This window comes from Diadema antillarum, unplaced genomic scaffold (genome assembly GCF_040938485.1).
Source record: "Diadema antillarum isolate AM-2024a unplaced genomic scaffold, OU_Dant_1.0 scf00000017, whole genome shotgun sequence".
NCBI classification, from domain to species: Eukaryota; Metazoa; Echinodermata; class Echinoidea; order Diadematoida; family Diadematidae; genus Diadema; species Diadema antillarum.
The window spans coordinates 522,422-541,226 of NW_027270906.1; the positions used below are offsets into that span (position 1 = coordinate 522,422).

At 37.9% G+C, this 18,805-nt stretch overlaps 1 protein-coding gene across 1 annotated transcript; it reads right to left on the reverse strand.

Annotated features, from left to right (window-relative positions):
• Window positions 1-4,745: 4,745 nt before the first annotated feature.
• LOC139725347 (octopamine receptor beta-1R-like) lies at window positions 4,746-5,897 on the reverse strand. Its single transcript, XM_071636436.1, has one exon. The coding sequence runs from the start codon at window positions 5,895-5,897 to the stop codon at window positions 4,746-4,748; it is 1,152 nt and encodes a 383-aa protein (XP_071492537.1).
• Window positions 5,898-18,805: the final 12,908 nt, after the last annotated feature.

Consider the following 18,805-nt stretch of genomic DNA (forward strand, 5'->3'; position numbering starts at 1 on the left):
GAAAATTTTTATACGTTTCTCATAAGTGGTTAAAGGACAAGTTCACCTTCATACACATGTGGATTGAGTGAATGCAGCAACATTAGTAGAACACATCAGTGGAAGTTTGGGGAAAATCGGACAATCCGTTCAAAAGTTGTTTTTTTTTAATTTTTCAAGTATCTGCATAGTTACTTCTGGATGAGAAGACTACTACAGTGTATGATGTCACATGCGCACAACAATGTAAGGAAAATAAAGAGAATTTCACAAACTTGTACTTTTTGAAAAAAAGTGCACATTTCCTCGACTCGTCACTGACGTATGTTAAGGGTAATGTTATTCCCTCTTACCTTCTGACAGAGGGAAGTCAAGTGGTTTTTTTTTTATTATGCTAGAAAGGTGAAAATAATATCTTGAATTTTCTTTATATTTTCTTTATATTGTTGTACACATGTGGTATCACAAGCTCTAGTAGTCTTCTCATCAAGCAATGACCAAGCAGAAACTTTAAAAAATATCATATCTCCGATTTTCCTCAAACCTATGCTGATGTGTTCTATTGATATTGTTGCATTTACTCAATTATTTGACATTAGTTCAAATCACCTTGAGCTTTTGAATTATTTCAGTGCCGATTTTTCTTTTGTCTTTGCTTTCTCGTACAGAAAGTCGAAAGGGATGGAATGCCCCTCCCCGTTATTTAATTTCTTGAGGACACTTGACTTTTTTTTTTTTATTCAAAAAGTTGTGTTCTATCTCATGGGTTCGTGAAAGAAGAACCGTGTCGTAAAATCTTAAATTTCATATTTTGATTTGCAAGGACAAGGATTATGAATAATGGATGCTAACTCATGGGGACAGGTACACCTGTATTAAACACACTGTATTTTACCATATTACCTAAGTCATCCAAACATAGTCTAACAAAGTTATAGAATACAAAGTTCCAGACCGGGTTATATGAATGTATCTATCGAATATACTTTAAAGGGTGTGTACAATTCTGGTCGAGATGAGGATTTAGCTTTTAACGTTTTGCGAGATATTCAGAAACCACTCCATGAGATGTCAAAGAGCGTGCAATTTTAGGGGGTATCAAAAGTTTATTTGATGAAAATCGGTTTTGAAGTGGCCGAGATATCCAAAAACAAGGTGAAACAAAGAATTCCTAATAAAGTTGTGGCCTGTCGTCTTTTATTATTATCACTTTTTTGGACATCTCAGCCATTTGAAAACCAATTTTCATCAAATAAATAATGAATCCTTTTTAGAATTACATGCTCTTTCATATTTCATAAGATGTTTTTCATTATCTCACTTAGGAATGTAAAAAACATGAATCCCTACCCCACCCAGTACTGTACAACCCCTTTAAATGGGAGATGAAGTATACTCGGGTGATTATCAACGTGCATGTGTATTTGTATGTGTGTGTTTGTCTTGTGGATTCTATTTTCTATAATATGTCTTCATGAACAGGGACACCAGGGCACCGTTTCACGAAAGTTGTCAGCCCTGACATGTTGTCAGTCTCTGAAAATTACCATAGTAACAGTCAGTGACCAGAGCTTCTCAACCAGTCAAAACCAAGAATCTTAGTCACGGTTAGTAAAACTGTCATAGACTGACAACTTGTCAAAGCCGCTAACTTTCATGAAACGGTGCCCAGGTTACTGGTTTGTGAATGATACTGTCATAATTTATGGGGTGAAAATACTGACTTTGTTCAGAGAAAGAAAGACTATTTGAAGCAAACAGTGTTGCTCTGAGTACAATTGTATTAATACATTGGAACAGTTCATATATCAAGAAATATTGTCACATTTTGTTATTATTGTATTGAAAACGGAATGCACAAATAAGCTGAACCGAACTGAACTGAAATGAATTAATATGTGTGGGTGCATTTCTTTAAAACCTTGTCACTAAATGCCCTTATTTTGGATTTCCTACATCATAGTACGTGGAAGGTAAACCTGACTCTAAAGTCTAAGTAATTTCTTTCGAAAAAAAAAAAAAAGCTTCGAAACATAGGTGCGGAAAGAAATGAAACAACAAGACGAGTGGATATAAACAAGATAATGCTCTATTGTTTACGTGTATACGTGTAAACCTAGCTTATATACTTTTCTGTTATTGCCACTCACCCGACCTTGGTATTTTACATCGCGCCAGTAATCCCCTTTATGCCGAGGTGCTTAAACAAGATTGCAGTGCACAGTAAAAATCAATGATAAACAAATATTACTGTTGAGTCTCATAGATACCTCCTAGTTAACTATGATCTAACGAGGTCGAACTAACACAAAAAAGAAAGAAATTATATTTTCTAACCACTAACTACTATTAAACTATATATTCTTTATAACAGCGAAACATTTCGAACTCATTCACATTTTTTTTTTTCATTTTCTTTTCACTTAATGTCATTAACTATTATGTAGCTCCAATCCTTTACTGAGGTAGTATTAGGTATGTATGAATAACACAATGAGTAATTACCGTTTACAAAACATCGCTGTTATACTCCGCTTCGGAGTCATGCACAAAATTATGCGCATGATAGGCTACTTTAGGCAGTAAGCAAATAATCAACGTTGGTGAAGGTGATGGGACAAACTATCACTTCCGAGGCGATCTGGATGTAGCTATCTTTCCGAAGCGCAGCTGAGGAAAGATAGCGTACACATTCAGATCGCCGAGGAAGTGATAGTTTATCTCATCGCCTGAAACTAAAAGTTGATAATTTAGTGGCTTTATATTCCACATCTAGGGTCCTAGAAATTCCCATTTTGTTCCACATCTGAAACCGTTTTAGCTGTCTTTAGGTATCCTTAATAGGGCTTAGGCTACGTGTGCGCGTAGATGACAAAACAATGAATTTGCTACGCGCACCGCGCGGCATCGAAGTGAAAGTGCGTTGCACTGTGTACTATCAAGTGACCTAGGTCGCATGATAGTCCACAGTGCAACGCACTTTTATTTCGCGCGTACTCATCTTGCGTTAGGACTGTGTGGACTGTGTGGAAATCAGCGAAACAAAAGGGATTATATTCCACCAAAGAGATTTTTCTCCTCGCAGTCACTGGGGAAAATCTCTTTGTATTCCACATACTAAGAATGTTGCAATAGGATTGGTCCAGAGCTGATCACGTGATAAAGCGTAGTTTTGCCCATCACATCACCTGAGGAGAAAAGTTCGTTACACTCTATGTTGATAGTCCCTTTTGTTTCGCTGATCTCCACACAGTCTACACAGTCCTAACGCAAGATGAGTACGCGCGAAATAAAAGTGCGTTGCACTCAGTTGCACTGTGGACTATCATGTGACCTAGGTCACTTGATAATACACAGTGCAACGCACTTTCACTTCGGTGCCGCGCGGTGCGCGCAGCTAGCAAATTCATTGTATTGTCATCTACGCGCACACGTAGCCTAAGCCCTAAGGATACCTAAGGACAGCTAAAACGGTTTCAGATGGAATAAAATGGGAATTTCTAGGACCCTAGATGTGGAATATAAAGCAAATAATCAACTTTTAGTTTCAGGCAATGAGACAAACTATCACTTCCTCGGCGATCTGAATGTGTACGCTATCTTTCCTCAGCTGCGCTTCGGAAAGATAGCTACATCCAGATCGCCTCGGAAGTGATAGTTTGTCCCATAGTTTGTCACCATCACCTTCACCAACATAGAGTGTAACGAACTTTTCTTCTCAGGTGATGTGATGGGCAAAACTACGCTTCATCACGTAATCAGCTCAGGACCAATCCTATTGCAACATTCTTAGTATGTGGAATATAATAACATATAGTGTTTTCAACAAGTGAAAACATTCATGATATGAAAATATCTGTGACATTTGGATATTTCCTTCCTGGAGTCTAATAAGTTTTTTGCAGCCAAGAAAAGTTTGGAAACAACAGAAACAACAACCGATAGCAGGAATTCGTTTCAATGCTAGAGATCCTGTACATAGCGATATCTTTGATCATATCGTAAAATTCACACTGCAAAATTGAAGCAACATTTTTTAGCAGATGAGAATGACACTCTCAGTTGTATATTCACACTATCATGCACTTTGACCATCTTATGGTGTTTATCAATACAATCATTATTCACTAATTACAATTTCACTAGATTTGCTAATACAGTACTTCATGATGCCTACGCAAAAGAATACTGAATTGTTGGTCTGTACTAGGAATTTGCAATAGTAAATATTTTTCTCTGTTTCTCTTTATGATTTGCCTTCTCTGGGCATGGAGAAGTCAATCGTATTTGTTTTGAATTTCAGGGTTGTAAATGGTACAGTAAGTTTTCAAACTTGTTTTACTCAAAGTATATCATATTATCTGCAAAATAAAATGTCAAAGCGGTAATACATGTACTTAAACGACAGGCAAAGTAATAATTTTATCAGTGTTAATAATTGTTTTTAATCATGAACCTTTTCATGAGGGGTAGATGATGAGGAGGGTAATGACTCAAGCTCAATATCACTTGACTTTGATGCTGCTTATGGAAATCCAATTATTGTCATTAATTTTCTGAAGTATTTCGTACTCAGACCTATCGTTCTATATCACTCTGTCTCGTATCAAAATATTAGACACTATTATACGATTGCAGGTAGATTTTTTTTTTCGTTGTTATCTTTAATTTGAATCATCATATCCAAGTATGATGTCTCGATCTGAGAGTCATTACCACTCTTTAATTCTGCCACAATTGTATAGTGTATGTTGAAAGCCATCGAATTAAGTGATACTCTGCTCCACCGTAAGTCTTGACTCTGCGTCCGAGCTGGGTGCGGCCGCCGTCTGCGCAGGGGTGGCCCTGATGGGAACGTCTCCTGTGCTCAAGTCGTTGAGCTGCGGACTTTTCAAAATGTTCTGTAACCAAGGAGATGGCTTTGGAATCTTTGACCACTGGCGTTTTAGCACACATTCGGAAACCTGACGGAAGACGGGTTGTTTAAAGCAGTAGATGTAGGGATTGATGCAGGAGTTGATGCTGTAGATGACGGCCGTGTACTTGAAGTACGTCAGGTAACACTTTTCAACGAACAAGCACAGTGTATGCGGGAGGATGCAGACGAAGAAAGCGCAGACAACGATGAAGAGATTTTTGGTAATTTCGATTTCCCGCCTATCGATAGTTATCTGCATGTTGGTTTGATGCTGCCTCGGAGTGGCTGAGATGCTCGAATTGCGGTAGAAGAATCTCATAAGGTTTCGATGCTGTCTGGTCACGTAGATGTAGATCCTCAGGTAGCTGGTGCTGATAATTGAGAATGTGATCACAAAGAGGATCTCTTCAATGGCGTACATAATACGCAGCTGCAGCCTGGTGCCGTCAAACACGCAAAAGTGGTTATCTGCGTTATATCCCAGTCGGCCGAACCCAAGCATCGGCGGCAAAACGATCGCCAAGAGTGGCGCCATCCAGGCTAAACCAACCATTATGGCCATGTTCCTTCTGCTGTAGATTCGAAGGTACTGCACCTTCGGCCGTGTGATGACGTAGAACCTGTTGACGCTGATCAGGGCTAGGTGAACGATACTAGCCTTGAACGCCACCAGAGTGACGGCACCAACCATTTGACACACCCAGTGTGGCAGCGGCCAGCCGCCTAGCCAGAGCAGGGCCACGGCATCGAGGCTGAGGGCGGCACACCCGATGAGGTCCGACAGGGTCAGACTCACCACGAAGATGTTGGTGACGGTCTGTAGCTGGCGAGACAGCGAGAAGAGCAGGACAACGAAGCTGTTGCCGAGCACGCCAACCACTGTAATGAGAGCGATCACGGCAGCGAGAAAGCTGTTGTGGAAAACCAGGTCCTTGTCATCGTGCGGGTCGATGTCAGAAACTTTCACTGATGGCGTAGAAGAGACTGTAACCAACGCCATGGCTAAGATAACGAATAAAATAATGAATGTCGTAGTTGCAAGTGCGATTATAATTCAAAGACTCCGCGGAGATACCATGCTTCCATATAACAAATAAGTCACGTCCCCGAGAACAGGACCTGAACCTGTACTCGTTTAGAGTAATCACTTCACAGTTGATTCGTAGAAATGAGCAAAGCAGAATTGTTCATAATATTTATTATGATGCTTTCGTAAAGACTGAGCGATAATCTCCAGTTTGCTACTAATGCCATCGTTATCCCATTAAATCGTTTGATAATCTCTTCCTCTATCCACCAACACGCAACGGCCTTGGCCAATTACGGTACGAGAAAGTCGCAGGACCTATACTGAGTATTATCAAAGTCAACAAAATGAATATACAACTGTAACATAATTGTAATATCCCATCGTAATATGTGTTATTTAGCTGAGCTGATTAACATTGACTTTGGTAATGTAAACCTACATGTGCCTTTATTTATACTATTAGTGTCCCCTTGAAGTTTTCTTAAGATGATGATTGGACTATGCTATTTTTCAGCTGGTTCCATTCCATAGAAGTTCCTAGAAAATGAGCCTTTTCCTTGTTACAGCAAATGTCAATTTGCATGTGTCGTTTTTCCTCCTTCTTTCTACCAAATACACTGTGATGCCTGTCCACAGGTATTCCCATCATTCTCTTCTATTACCTTGGCTAGTATTTCCCTTTCCCTCCATGTCGCCAGCGTTTCCCATTTCAAATCTGATAACATCTGGGTGACATTCTTCTCTCACTTCTGCTGAAGTTTCCTACACAAAAGTGTGCTGTTTTCCTTTACTAGTAAATCCCGTTTGGCTTCAAGTTTATATGTTCCTGGCTAGCCTTGTGTGGGTCCTATAGGCACATGCTCCATACTCTAGTATGGATCTCCCCAAAGTAGAATATAGAATATAGAATATAGAATATAGAATATAGAATATAGAATATAGAATATAGAATATAGAATATAGAATATAGAATATAGAATATAGAATATAGAATATAGTATATAGTATATGTATATATATATATATATATATATATATATATATATATATATATAGTGAGTGTGAAAGGTGTGTTTTTAGTTGTTAAACCACTGGGCCGTCGAGGTGAGAGAAAGGATGAGACGATAATAATAATAATAATAATAATAATAATAATAATAATAATAATAATAATAATGATAACAAGTTCTTATGTAGCGCATTTCAGACTTGAAAAGAATTTCAATGCGCTTTACAAACAAACAAATTATACCATAATACAAAATATAGCAACAAAAATTACAATTTACCAAACACAATATATTACTTTACAATCACTATTCCTGAATATACATACATTAAAGGTCAGAGTTGCCAGTACTGCTGAAAAATCGTGACTTCAGATTTAACAATCATAGGCTACTTCATAAAGATAGGTTTTGAGTTTTTGTTTGAAATTGTCTATTGGCATCTGACATCTTAGTGGGTCTGGCAGAGAATTCCATAGAGTAGGTGCAGCAAAAGAAAAAACCCTCTCCCCATAAGACTTTGTTCGAATGGTAGGAACAACAAGCAAGTTTCGAGCAGAGGATCGGAAACATCTAGTAGGCTTATATGGGGTTATGAGTTCTGTAATGTACAACGATAGACGTAGCTTGAAACCTCACAGTTTGATTTTTATTCTCAAGCTTTAGGGCCCTGCCCTTTATCAAGACTGAGGATCAAAGAAATCGGACAAAATGATGATGGATACAGAACATGATATAGATATTGTATACAAAGAAAATAATCATTTTTAAGACAATATTAAAAATGATAACGATAATGATAGAGGCAAAAACAGCAGAATATAACAAAACTAATAGGAATGTATATCATGCGTCAATCAATTATAACATACGTACATACAATCACAAACAAGCATACATTTACACACGTATAACCAAACACATGCACATACATATGCACATAATTATTATAGATACAAATATGCACGCACATGTACAAATGCATATCTCCTCACACATTGTGAAGACAGGCAACCATATTATAAACAATAACGGCATGTTAATAAAAATCATAATAGTAATTAAATTGAGGAGTGTCTGCATAAATAAACTGAACATAGGCACAAAAAAGAGTATAAGGGCACATAGATAGCATTCCCAACCAGAAACATGTGTGTAATGGTGTGTTTGACAACAATCACAGATACAGGAAAGGAAAAACAAATATACATAATAAGTATTATATAATTATATACATAATCTCTACGTACGATGTGATGTACAATTCACATTTGGGCTGGTCGCAAGCCGGCAGTCAGTTGACAACCGGTTGCGGGAAACATTCTGGTGGTATATGAAAAAACAAAAACAGGGGTGGGCTATCGGACATCTCAACACAGTGGCAGCAATGATGGAATCGGAACATGTTCCACTTCTTGACTTCACTTCCATAATTTGAAACTGAATTTATGCAATGAATCTTTCGAGTAATCGAAAAAAAATCACATAATTATGGCAAATTGAATGAAGTCAGATGAGAAATGCAGTTCATAGATTGTACAAGAACACAGACAGACAAATACACATCGAAATACATTGTATACACACACACACACACACACACACACACACACATGGCGTCATTACCGTACAGACATGCATTTCTCATTAACTGACTTCGTTCAACTCAGGGGCAGATCCAGGAATTCTGTAAAGGGGGGGGGGCGTGACAAAGTTTTTTCTGATGCCACTTCCGGGTTTCATTTCATTTTTTTTTAATTTCTTTTGTTTTTAACGAAAAATAAGGGGGGCGTGCGCCGGTTGCGCCCCCCTCTGGATCCGCTACTGCAACTTGCACCACTCTAGCTCCTGCGGCGACTCCCCCGCTCACACAAAACTATAGATGCGTGGCTAACTTCGATTGTGTAGGCAGCCTATGCTGCAATCTCTCAGTCTCATGAAGAGCGAGTTTGTTTTGAGCAATGATCATGATGATGCAACAATATCAACGACAACGTTGGTATCGACGCTTACCGTCATAATCATGATGACCGATATGGTTCAAACTAATACAGAAGAAACAAGCTATATGTGATTTTGGTGCGATTCAGTTCTGTGCATGGAATTCGAGATATCTTCTACATGGATAAAAATATTCAAAGAAAGTACATAGCGCCGACAATGACATTCCTAACAATCCTATCCTGCAGAATTGACAATAAACATGTTAAATTTAAAGAAAAATACAATGCGTAACTGCCATAATAATTTAGGACCGGCACTCACGGCACTCACAGGGAAAAACTGCATAAAATAGTCATAGTGACCGTGAAAACATCACAAAAATCCACTCTGACATGTTTGGTAAAATATTATTGATGTAATATTGCACAAAACCTACTCTCAACCTCCCGCTCAACCTCCAGCGGCCAGGAGTGACAACCCGGCACTCGCACCCCCAAAGAGGCATGTCATCGCAAAGCTAGTAGGCCCTACTAATTATCCACATTGATTGTAGGCCCTATACACTATTCTGTTTCGCAGGGCACTTCAACTTCGCTTGTCAACTTCTTCCATAGAACAACAAAAGATTGAACCGTCACCAAAGAGATCCAACATTCTGACACATTTATTATTGTTCTCCCCCTCGACTAGTATACCAGGAACGGCGCAGTGTTTTCAAAAGTGTGGGGGCCCACTTCCGGGTTTCATGAGCTAACAAAGTGATGACACCTTATGTATTCCTTTGTATGGTGCACAAAAAGTGTGGGGGCCCGAGTCCCCACGGCCCCCACGGCCCCCACGGCTGCGCCGGCCCTGTACACATTATATCATAGCACTGTATTTGTAGTGCGGATAGGCCCATTATTCTGTAATACAGAGATTTTCAGCGTAGACAAATTTGGCAAAGTAGCCCATCCAGATCAAGACATTATTAACGGACAGATCCACTTTCAGATACATGTGGATTGAGCGAATGCAGCAATGATAGTAGAACACATCAGTGAAAGTTTGGAGAAAATCGGACAATCCATTAGCGCAGTCATTGCTGGATGAGAAGACTACTGTTCAGCGTATGATATCTGTATGCGTAGAACGATATAAGAAAAATATAAAGAGAATGTCACTTTTTGTTGTTGTTGAAAAAGTGCCCATTTTCCTCGTCTTCTGAAAGAGGCAAGTCAAGTGTTCTTTCATGATACATGTAATATACGAGGAAAACAAGCCCGTAGGCCTATGTATCATTCATGATTATGCTTCTTTTTTTTTTCGAGCAAAATCTAAAGTCAAAATAACACAGGACTGTATGAAATTATATCGTAGACATGAAGTCATATTTCCCACCCATAGGCCTACACCCACCCAAGGGAGGTACATGACTTACTTATGAACTGTACATTATCTTCCTCATTATCCTCTATCACACTCTCTCGATCAGTGCATTATCACCCGAATCATACAATCCCAACGAACTCATGGGCCCCCCCCCCCCCCTTCCCCGAAAGTTGAAAGCTGAAAGTTTATTGACTCAGTCACCCCATTTAGGGTACGAGTATGCGAGTGCAAAAGCAACATACAAAACATATACACAGACAGTACAGCAATATTGATGAAGGCCTACAGAAACGAGCTGCACTACTGAACATCGACAACTGAGTTTGCAAAACGCCCTCTGTAGACGACCTCTCTTTTTTGCTCTTGTGAAGCAGGTAGAGATGACTTATATGCATTCGTAATAAATCGTAATAATATTGGACCATCTTGGCTTTTCTTACGAAATTATGCCATCGTCAACACAATGAAATGTTTATTATGATGAATTGTTCATTACAAAAGCAAACAGGTAGCGCTGTAGATCATGAAATAATAGATACCACAGTTGTCTTGTTCATTGATTGACCTATACCCGTATGTAGTCCCATCTATGACAATGCAAGTTAGTGCAGGGAGTTGCTGCAAATCGCCACCTGCGGTTTTGATGGCCGTCTTTCTTGCCTTATAAAATCCTATTGTACAAGCGATATTACCGACATTATTACAGAAAATCAGTCTAAAATTATTTTGAAGTCTGAAATTATTATGGCAGATACACGTAGTTTTCTGTAAATTGTCATATTCTGCAACAAGCTGCCATGCCATGGCATTACAATACAAATTTGGCGCTATTGTAGTTTCTTTGAATATTTGTCCATGTAACACAATGACTGTCAATTGTCGAATCATTGCTAAAGTGAGTCAAGATAAACTCGCTCTTTATGAGAGATCGCAGCATAGGCTGCCTACACAATCTGTTATCTAGTACTGAAGTTGGCCATCTAGTATTGCGTGAGCGGGGACTCATTGCAGGAGCTAGAGGTGCAGGTGCAAGTTGAACGAAGTCGGTTATTGAGAAATGCATGTTTGTACATTCATGACACTTTGACAGTAGAAAATGTGTGTGTTTATGTGTGTGTGTATTTCGACATGTATTTGTCTGTCCTTCGGTCTTGTACGATCTAGGAACTGCATTTCTCATCTGACTTCATTCAATTTGCCATAAAATCATAACTGAGTGACTTTTTTGCTTTCGGTTACTAAAGATTCATTACATAATTTCAGAGAGTTTCAAATTGTGCAGGTAGCATACACCGATCACTCGCAAAAAGAGAATAATTTTTAGCGACAACATCAAAGTTGATGCATCCCAATGACCAATTGGTTCTAATTCACACGAGTGATTGGAAATATGCTATTAAGTACATCCTGTGATTTGGGTGCAATTTAATTGAGAGAAATTTGATACAGTGTAACTACTTAAATACGAACGTACATTAGCACTGTATTTTTTCTATAGACTACATGTATATAACATTTACTGTACTGTACAGTTATTAACTACTGTATCAAGAGTAGCACTGACCACATGCGACTGATGTTGATAGTCAGAACTTTAAAGGGAAGATAAACCCCAAGAGCAATGTGGATTGAGTGAAAGCAGCAACATTAGTAGAACACATCAGTGAAAGTTTGAAGAAAATCGGACAAACGATGCAAAAGTTATGAATTTTTAAAGTTTTGGTGTTGGAACCGCTGGACGAGGAGACTACTAGAGGTTATGACGTATGAGTGGACAACAATACCAAGAAAATATAAAGAAAATACGGTAATCGTGTAGAAATGCACACCATGCACACCTACCATTTCCTTCCTTAATTTGTCAATGAAAACTTCTTGTGGCTATAAGAAATGTCAAGATGGACCATATCTGACGGTTTCATGAAATTTCATAGTCAATTGCAGAAGAAAAGTAGCTAATTTTGACTCAAAAGTACGCCGATCGACGGCCGTGTCAGCGTAGCATGATGGATGATCGATTATGTGGAAGAGCGATATAACGATGATAATCGATTGTTGTAGTCTGTAATACAGCCGCTTGTTTGGTGTTTAACCACAATGATTACGTCGGCTCGACAGTAAAATGTGGAAGAAAGAAAGTGATCTTGATGCGTCTGTTTTTTATCGTTTTATGTAATTTTCTCCTGCGTGTGACTGTATATCTGTCAACATTTTTTGCTGACTAAATGTTGGACAGATAATATGTGTACAAAACAGTAAAAGATATATGAAAAAATGGGAATTATCCATCATGAATATTGCACAATAAAATTTATTTTTACCACAAAACAAAAGCAAGTACTGGGGTTGCAATTTTTGTATCCATAACTAAGAAAATGAAATGGAAAAATAAATACTATCATAAAAACAATTGCCTTACTTTCTACTATAAGTTGAACTAATCAATCAAAAACATATTACCATTTCAATTAATATTCTGTTTCTTTTTAGGTAAAATGAGCACTTTAAGAAGTCCACAATATTAATACATGATTGTATAACATACACTTTTTGTAATACTATTCTCATTAATTCATTAATTTAATCAGGCCTATAAATTATGAAGATACTAGAAACAAACCCTCTTTGAATTCAACTTCCTTCTCATCTTCTTTTCTCTCTCTTTCTCTCTCCCTCATAATAGCCTAACCTTTTTCTTCCACTTTTCCTTCAACCTCATTCTACTCCCTTCAACACTATTCAATTTGAATTATTATCAACTTTTGTCATGATAAAATCAATACATTTGTACTTGCCACAATTTTTAAAGAAAGGATCGATGTCTTAATCCTGGTATGAATAATCGTATCAATAATTTGAATAGTGATAATCATGATAGTGGCAATGAAAACAAACAACTATCACAATAGCTCACTTGAGCCTTCGACTCAGGTGAGCTAACAATAAGGGAAAAAATACGAAAAAGAAAGTAGGGGCTACACGTATTGCACGAGTCAAGTTCGATATTGTTAGTAAGCGGCTGATTAGAGACTACCAGAATCGATTATAATCGTTGACATCGTTCTCTGCGAAATCAGTGCACTACTTACACGTTGGAGACTATGTTCGCGACCGACGTACTTTTCAACTCCGATTTCTCATTTTTCTTACCTTTTCGGCTTTCTAATTCCATGGAAACTCTCTGATATGGTTCAATTTAGCATCTCCAATAGCTGCACAAAATTTGATTGACAAACAGCGAAGCGAACGGTAGGTGTGCATTTCTACATGATTACCGAAAATACTACAAAATTCCATTTTTCATGACAATTACAAATTCCATCAACTTGATATTGACATATGTTAAGGGTAGCAATTATTCCCCCTGCTTTCTGAAAGCGGTTGGTCCATTGCTCTTTCATAATTCTAGAAAAGTGAATTTTTATTGAATTTCCTTTATATTTTCTTTGTATTGTTGTCCACTCATACGTCATATCCTCTAGTAGTCTCCTCATCCAGCGGTTCCGACACCAAAACTTTAAAAATTCATAACTTTTGCATCGATTGTCCGATTTTCCTCAAACTTTCACTGATGTGTTCTACTAATGTTGCTGCTTTCACTCAATCCACATTGCTCTTTGGGTTTACCTTCCCTTTAACTGTGGAGCAGTTTCAGTCACTTAAAAGAAATTTCTCATCTTCCGGAAGAACTTGCCAGTATGATAGTCTATGTAGGCCTATAGACTACACGTAGCTGGACGTTATATGGTTTGTAAAACTGTCTTATTATCATGTACAGTAGACCAGATTCTATGTGTATCAGATGGTTGATGAGTTCCAAATCATGATCAATGTGGAATGCTGTTTGGCTTATGAACTCACATTTGTGAAGTTTGTTGTGTTAATTTGATTTTTTTTTTTGCTGGAAAATGGCTTTTGATCATATCTTTTAATTTTACAATTGACTTTTACCAAAGTTTATACAAAATGTAGTACATACTGTATATGTCCAGAAACTGTGGTTGGAGGTAATCGTGGGAGTCTGGGACTTCCTTCTGAGACTAAAAACAATGGCAGTGCACAAGTGTGTGTGTGTGTGTGTGTGTGTGTGTGTGTGGGAGGGGGGGGGCACACCCTTGTTATCATAAGTACTGTGTATTAAGTCCAACCGCGGTGGTGAACCTACCATGGGGTGTAAATACCAAGTACTTCTCAGGAGTTTTATTTTTTAGAATTCGCTATTCAGAAAAATCAGGAACTTAACAACCTGCCAGTATATCACCATCTGGTTGTATGAAGACTAGATTTCTTAGTATGAGGGTGATGTATGTCCTGAACATGCAACATGGGCAGGCAGCTGGATTTTAAGTTGTTTTTGCTGTTGCAAAATCAAGCAGATAATATGTTCATGATAACAATACTGAGCATCTTGAGCAGGTGCTTTGAGGTTGAATCGTTTGACCTGTCAACTTGGCTATCAAAATGGCATGCCAAAGTGTTCTGTGTTCAAATGTCGTGATTCACCGGTCAATGCAAACTTTTCTGAGTGGCTGACCCTGCATCAGGAAAGCCGTGTGGTTGACTGACATATGAAACATTGTAATTCTCGGGCGAATACAGTGTAAGAAGATATGATGGGGTGGGAGAGGGGATTTGAAGCCAATAGCAAGGAATATTAACAATAAAGAGTATGTAAAAGCTTGTGATATTGGATGGTCGTGATGCTGCATCTTGAAAAATCAAAAGAGATATTTCTTTAGATAGTAGTTACCATGACAGCAGGTATTAGATAGCAACTCTCCAGCTGGGTTCACTTGTTTTTGCTGTGATGACAAGAATTATTTCGACTTAGCAGAAATGCAACTTTGTAATGAATCAGAACCAAGCTGTCTCCCATTTCACTGAAACCCTGAAGCAACTAGTGAGATGTGGAAAGGCTTGGTAAAGTGATATGTTTGTTTTGTTGTTGTTGGTGGTGGTTATTTTTTTACCAAGTCTTGTTAACTGTTTGTATGTCTGTTTGACGTTGAAGTTCTTGATTGGTTTCTCGTTTCAGCCAGTTTCCAAGACTGCCTACTGTACCTTGTACAGGACACATCATCAAGCAAGATGGTAAGTAGCCACTTCTACATTTGAGCCTCTTCTGCACACTAAGAAAGGTTTTGTCTAGTTGTTTTGAAACGATATTTCTATTACGATATTTCTTGACTAATGTACACTGTAGCATGAAAATTGCTTAAGTTGAAAGGAGAAAAGTTATTCTTTCTTGAATAACATAATACAGAGTTGATTCATATTTACTGCAACTGGAAAAGGCTATAGAGATGAGCAGTTTTTAGTGAGGAATAAAAGGTTAGGGTAATGTCAATGTTCTATTATTTTTTTTACTGTAAGAGTGCCCTAAAACTAGAAGTATGAGACAGCAAAGACTAAAGAGATTAGTAGGCCAGTGAATAAAGTCAAATTCAGACAATTTCTGGAGGTCAGATGTAGTGAAAATCCTGATAAAACAAGGTAATTTTGAGGGGGGTTTTTTGTTTTGTTTGTCCTTTTTATGAGGAGATACACATGCATACATTATGTAATGAGAAAATTTCTTGTTTCCCAAACAGCTTGTTATAACAAGGTTACTGTGTAAATTGTTTGAACTCACTTTGCCACTGCTGTAGTGAATTATCCAACTCATAATTTTGTCACCAGGAACATTCACCCATTCAGTGTCAGCATAAGCCAGCAAATTAATTGCTAGATTATAGTGAAAATAGCCTGTGATGTTTTTACATTGATTATTATCTGAGAAAATTGATGTAAAAAATTATGAAAAGGAGACTGCTTTAAAAATGAAGTGAAACATTTTGAAGAAATGAAAAGAAGTGTTCCAAGAACATTGCAACCATTTGCATGGTTCTTCAGAACCATTACAGCTGAGATGTAGTAGAAATATGATCGGGTATTTGTTTTTGTCCTTTTCTTTCTACGTAGCCGAAGGAAATCATGGAAATCAAGGACTTCCTCCTGACAGCCCGCAGGAAGGACGCCAAATGTGAGTAAAATCACCTCTAATTCCTACTGGCCTTGCCAAGTACTGGGAATCATCAAGTCTGTGGGGCAGATGCAAATATTCTATCATCAACGATTTGTTGTAAAGGAAATGGTGTATGGGCCGAAGAGTATATTCTTTAATACACATATGATATAATTGCCAGTGATGTATACTTATGTGCATGCATCAACTAAGCACCATTAGATGTTCACTAAAGGATTTGGACTTCCAGAAATGGTCCCACTGTAAGGCTTTAAAGGGATCGTACAGTTTTGGTTGAGACCTAATTTCGGGTTTTTAACATCTTTTGGTGAAAAAATGAGAAACCTCTTATGAAATATGAAAGAGCATGTAATTCTATGAGGAATTCAATGTTTATTTGATGAAAATTGTGGGACCCACACTTTATTCCAAACCCGATTTTCATCAAATAACTTTGACTTCCTCTTAAAATGGTATGCTCTGTACTATATCAAAAGTGTTTTCTTGGTATCTCGCAAAAAGTTAAAAGCCCAATTCTCATCTCCACCAATACTGTATCATCCCTTTAAACACATGCAAGCTGTTTTGAATTTGCTTACAGTCACTTTGTTTTCATAATGACATTGGTAATATCAGTCAAGAACCCCCCCCCCCCCAATAAAAACAAACAAAGGACACAAAGTGCGATGTTTCTGCCAGTGAAGTCTGCATATCTGTAATCACACTAAATGTTGCTACATACTGAAGGATAATACACTTTGTGCAGTTACTAGAAAGTGCTATTTGTACAGTGTACTCCAGTTATAATGAAGTCCTCGAGACCTGCAGTTTTTCTTTCATTATATCAAAATTTTGTTATAACCAAAACAAATAAACAATAAAAAAACAGAGAGTAGATAATGTTGCGGCCTGAATTTTTACTGCATTGTATCCGGAATTTCGTTTTAACCGTCTTCGTTATAATGGGAGTGCACTGTATCATTTTGCTGCTGCTATGCATGGTCTTGCATAGGGACTAGTCTGTTATGCTGCTGGTTAGAACATTTTCCCTATTTTCTCAACATGCAGTATTGTCTAGTAGCACAAATAATTGTAGCTGTACAGCAATTGACTCCCCAGAAAATTAAGTTTTTTTTATTTTTATTTATTTTTTCTTCAAAAGGCAAAGTACTCGCACGAGGTATTTGTCTTTTCGTTGTTGTGGTTCTTGATTGCAAAGTTATCATGCAAATCCAGTCCTCCGGATCAGTTTATGCCAGATGATGATTATTACAGTGCACTCCCGTTATAACGAAATGCTCGGGACCGGCAGTTTTCTTTCGTTTTAACGAAATTTCGTTATAACCGAACAAATACAATATTTCACAAAAACAAGGAAACAACAAACAAATAACCAGCCCTATTTCATTTCCAAACTAACGGACATTTAGGTTTATCGGAATCTGTGTGTTTTGTAGTAAAGAACCTTCAAAACAATAAAATGAAGTTTATTATTTTGATTTCAGATTATTGTATCACAATAACGCAAGTTCTCCTCGAAAAACGTGGGTGACACACAAAGCGAACACACAGTTATATGAAGCGTTCACCCATGCAGAGACGCTCTAAATGCTTGTTCCGATACGTATTTTCGAAAGCGATCTGCATTTCGTTATAACGGAACACATTTCTTTTGTTTTTCTTTGTCAGTGGTGCTCGGAAAAGACTTCGTTATAACGAAATTTCGTTTTAACCGTGTTCGTTGTAACGGGAGTGCACTGTATTATTATTATTTTTTTTTATAGCCAAGCAATAATGTATATGAAGATAAATAGATAAACGTTTTGGGATCTGAATTTCTACTTTGTTGTAAAGGAAATTTTTGTTATGACCATGTACATCATTGAATAGGTGTGCACTGTATGTCTCATTAGCAGTAATTGGTATCTACATATGTAGTTTAACACTCTGCATCCTGACTTCAATACTCATCAATTCATTTCTTCATCCAACAGAATACCCTGTTCCTGGCATCATTGTAAATGATGCCCAACTTTGCACTAGTATTTTGTGCATTTAAAAGACTTTTCCCCTTGTGATTTCATTTCATCAATTGCAGCGGTGAAGATCAAGAAGAACCGAGACAACACCAAGTTCAAGGTTCGCTGCAGCCGCTACCTCTACACCCTCGTCATCAAGAAGGATTCAGAGAAGGCCGAGAAACTGAAGCAGTCTCTCCCTCCTGGTGAGTCCAAACTAACTTGACATCTGCCACAAGAGGGCGGTGTACAATGTAGTGTAAAGGCAAATTCCATCTTGGTGTTTTCCTTTGCAGGAATAATTTGGTTGTAGGCTTGTAAAGCACAGACACGTCCAGCTCTTATTCCCTGGGTTTGAGATGTCAGTTTGTCCAGTGTAACCTGATTCAAGTTGGGTCAGGTTATTGAAATGCCTTGCGTTCATGTTATCATTGTGGTGATCACTGTGCTTTATCCCCCTTCCCATTTCTAAATATTCTCGTGAGCATTGTTATTCGTACATCAATGTTTTTAAAGAACTTGCTGAATTTATAC

What these genes read in the sequence shown, in the direction of transcription:
- LOC139725347 (XM_071636436.1), bottom strand. Translation starts at nt 5,897, where the DNA reads ATGGCGTTGGTTACAGTCTCTTCTACGCCATCAGTGAAAGTTTCTGAC.